This window comes from Ylistrum balloti, unplaced genomic scaffold (assembly GCF_031769215.1).
Source record: "Ylistrum balloti isolate Yb309-2 unplaced genomic scaffold, AGI_CSIRO_Ybal_v1 Utg370416, whole genome shotgun sequence".
NCBI lineage: Eukaryota > Metazoa > Mollusca > Bivalvia > Pectinida > Pectinidae > Ylistrum > Ylistrum balloti.
This window is the reverse complement of record NW_026782282.1, coordinates 684,629-688,094: the sequence shown is the minus strand read 5'-3', so window position 1 is coordinate 688,094 and position 3,466 is coordinate 684,629. Positions and strand designations below refer to the sequence as shown.

Genomic DNA, 3,466 nt, shown 5'->3' with positions numbered 1-3,466 from the left:
GGACCTCTCATTTAATCTACGAAAAGACAGTTTGATGATTTTGTAAATGTATATGATTTTTAATACATGTAAGCTATGCATCTACATTGTTTTGAAGATGTTGTTCAAATTCTTGACATTAGCACAGGACTGAGGTGTGGGTGAGTGTATAAGGAACCAGAAGGCTCCTGGTCATATTGTTGGATAATTTGCATGCTGAGATAGATGAGATTTTTACGTTTGCTCAAATGAATGACCTTGACCTAGCATAAGATCACAAATGTCACTTACTGCAATTCTTGATTCAAACCATGCATAGATTGCCCATTCATACATAAGAAACTTTTCTATGAGTTCATATAAGGGTTCAAAGGTCAAGGTCTTCAGTACCATTTTAAAATACATATATAAATGTCAATCCAGCGATATCATTGTAACATGTTCAGTTCTAAAGGGATTCAGACCCTTTCCAAAAAAAAATTATCAAAAGTATTTATTGAAAGAAAAAGGAAAATGTAAATTGTGATTCTTCGGTTGTTTTTATTTCCTAGATAAAAAATGTTGAAGTCCATGTTACTTTAATCAGGCACTGTATTTGATTGGCTGGTGCCGGAGAGTTAGAAATATCAATAAGTTTGAATCAGACAAACAAGGAAAGTTAAAAGGAAGTCTCTGTATGACTTTGATGTAGAAAGGTAAATTATGTCATTCTGTGACAGAAAAACCAAACATTGGTAATGAATTTCTGTAGAATTTAACAATAAAACAATAATATGTATAGATTCATAGATGCATTCAATGAATGCACTGTGAATTTGGGTTTACGAATCTATCACATGTATACCATATCTGTATGTATACTGAATACTTGATCTATAGAAAGTGTATGAAAACAAGCACATTATACGGTATATTGTCCATGTATCAAAAAGTAATTAGTACGCAGTCTGACATGCTGAAATATATTAAATAATGGTAACTCTTATGTATATCAATGAAACACTATTTACACAGAAGTCTGTCGATGGTTTGTTATTAATATATTTCTTGTTTCCACAACAATAGGTTTATACATGTCTTCATCACATTGGTTTTCCCCTAGTGTTTGTTCACTTTCCGTAGAACTGTCCATTTCCTGTTGGCCCATTTCCTGATTTTGTTCTGTCGACTGACTCCCAACGCTGGATCCAGAAGATATACTATCACTGCGCTTCTTCCCGTAATCATAATCAGTAACGATAATCTCCATACCGTTAGTACACATATCCCTATACCTGACTTTGACATTGGATTTGACCTTGTCACCATGGTAACCACGGCCACCTTGATTGATACTCGCAGAATCCGAGCCAAATAGCTCATCAAATTCTATGCTATCCATACTTCTGGCAATTTTTCTTGCTTTGGTTTGGTGAACTTGATTGATTGTGTCATTGCTGATTGTTTTAAAATGTTCAGTATTTGTTTCCTTATTGTTGGTCATGCAGTTCGAGTCTGTTGCACCACACAGATCTACAGAATACGGCTGTTCTATTATTGCTGTTGTAGTGGTCTCCGTTTTTGCATTACAAGAATAACGGTAATGGCCATCCTCACGATTAATCTCCTCTTCTTCACTTTCTGCCTTTGATCGTAGACTGCTGGTTTTTGAATCGTTACCATGGTTATTATCTGCCGAAACCAGGCAGGTTTTTCCCGTCAATTCTTTGGGATACAGATGTGAATCCTTGCTTGATTTTTGTGGTGAAGCACTTTTTCTATATGCCCCAGGTATCGAATTTTCCAACATTTCCATCTCCTTCAAAATGTCCCTATCTCTTGCTAGACAACAATTGTTATGGAGACATTTGGGACAGTAATGGCTGTTTGAGCATTTTTTACATATGAAAGCACAGCAGGGAACACAGGATAGATATCTACAGCATACCATACATGTCTGGTCAAGGTCATCACAGGTATAGGTCACAGGGCTCGCAGTGACTTTGACCTCATGTAGATTTCCAGGTTCATAATCCTCATCCAGTTCAGGTTCACAGAAATGGCATTGACAAGTCATTTCTTGGCATTGGTTCGTCGAACAGCATGGGCACTTACAATTACAACAAGCAAGACCACAACAGAAACGCCATGTTCTCTCTATCAGGGAATCGCACATTCGACACAAAATGGCAAAGCAGCATTCAGTTCCCATATTGATATCTTGATATATGAATATTTGAGTCTGCTTATTTTTAATTTCCCTGTTTATTATGTTGACTGCGGAGTTAGTATACCTCTCAAGATTTGATTTTATCTCTGAAATGGATAAAAAAAAAAAAAAATATATATATATATATATATATACATTGTTAAAGTACTCATTGCTTTATCTAGCCAATACAAATGTCTTGAAAAAATTAAACATGAATTCTGTTTCTATTTTTAAGAAAAAAGCACATGCTGGCGCAGCAAATTTCTTCCATTAGATAAGTAGGATTAATGCATGCAACAAAAATGTTTGAGTGACTTATTTTAACTGTCCTTTCTGGTACTTTAGATATAGCCGATATGATATGATTGCACACATGTGAAATTTTATGTCTCATTTTCATTTTTTGTTTGTTTTTCTATTTTTTCAAGTATACGGAAGAAAAAAAAAATATGATAAAATAAATTTTTTAAAAAAATAAGGAAAAAAGTATAATAAAGTTGACTGAAAGTATATGATGAAAGATGTGATTATGTTAAAGTTGAATTCTGTCAGATATAATGCATATCCATGCGAACATGAAGGTTACGTAATTACTACAGTAACGTAAAAGATATGATATAAGCATCTTTGATAAATCAATACTAGTTAACACAGACACTAGGCTTTCAACTGGCTGTGAACTTGTACATTTATGAGAATCTTAACATTGCGGAATGACAAGTAAAAATTACTATTATGAATAAAAATAGGTTTTCAAAATTCATTTTTTGATGGCAACATGAAAACTCACATACTTACGTGAACCAAATGTCTCTCTTCATTTTTAACGATCCATTCTGTATCTAACGACATATGCACTAATATGTCAGTCCTGTATATACACTTGATTCACGTATAGGCGTATAGCTGTAACTGAAGACCCCAGACTTGGATGTAATTAAAATTCAATCTTTTTAATCCTCATTGATTTTCAACAGTGATTTTACGAAAAATTCCTTGTGATGTCTCCATTTTTGTTGGCCTCACGGAGATCTTTTTTCGTCCTACAGATTGCGATATTTGTACATATTGGTGCGTGCAGTGTTGTTGATGGGGCTAAATGTGTATAATGATATTTTTGTCCATATATAAAGGTTTATAATTATGTTATACATGTATGCGTGAGGCAAGTTTAGCATCAGTGAAGGGTATGCAGACGATACTTTATATTACTTGGATGAGTATGGGTACAGGACTATTAATAGATCTAATGATGTTATCACATGCCATGGTAAGGTATCTGTTGCTAAAACTTAC

General features: G+C 34.1%; 1 protein-coding gene across 1 annotated transcript; it reads right to left on the bottom strand.

Annotated features, from left to right (window-relative positions):
• Positions 1–509: 509 nt before the first annotated feature.
• Positions 510–3,254, bottom strand: LOC132554543 (uncharacterized). Its single transcript, XM_060218867.1, has 2 exons — positions 2,969–3,254; positions 510–2,274 (listed from the first exon to the last, which is right to left on the bottom strand). The coding sequence occupies exon 2, from the start codon at positions 2,168–2,170 to the stop codon at positions 986–988; it is 1,185 nt and encodes a 394-aa protein (XP_060074850.1). The 5' UTR covers positions 2,171–2,274; positions 2,969–3,254; the 3' UTR covers positions 510–985.
• Positions 3,255–3,466: the final 212 nt, after the last annotated feature.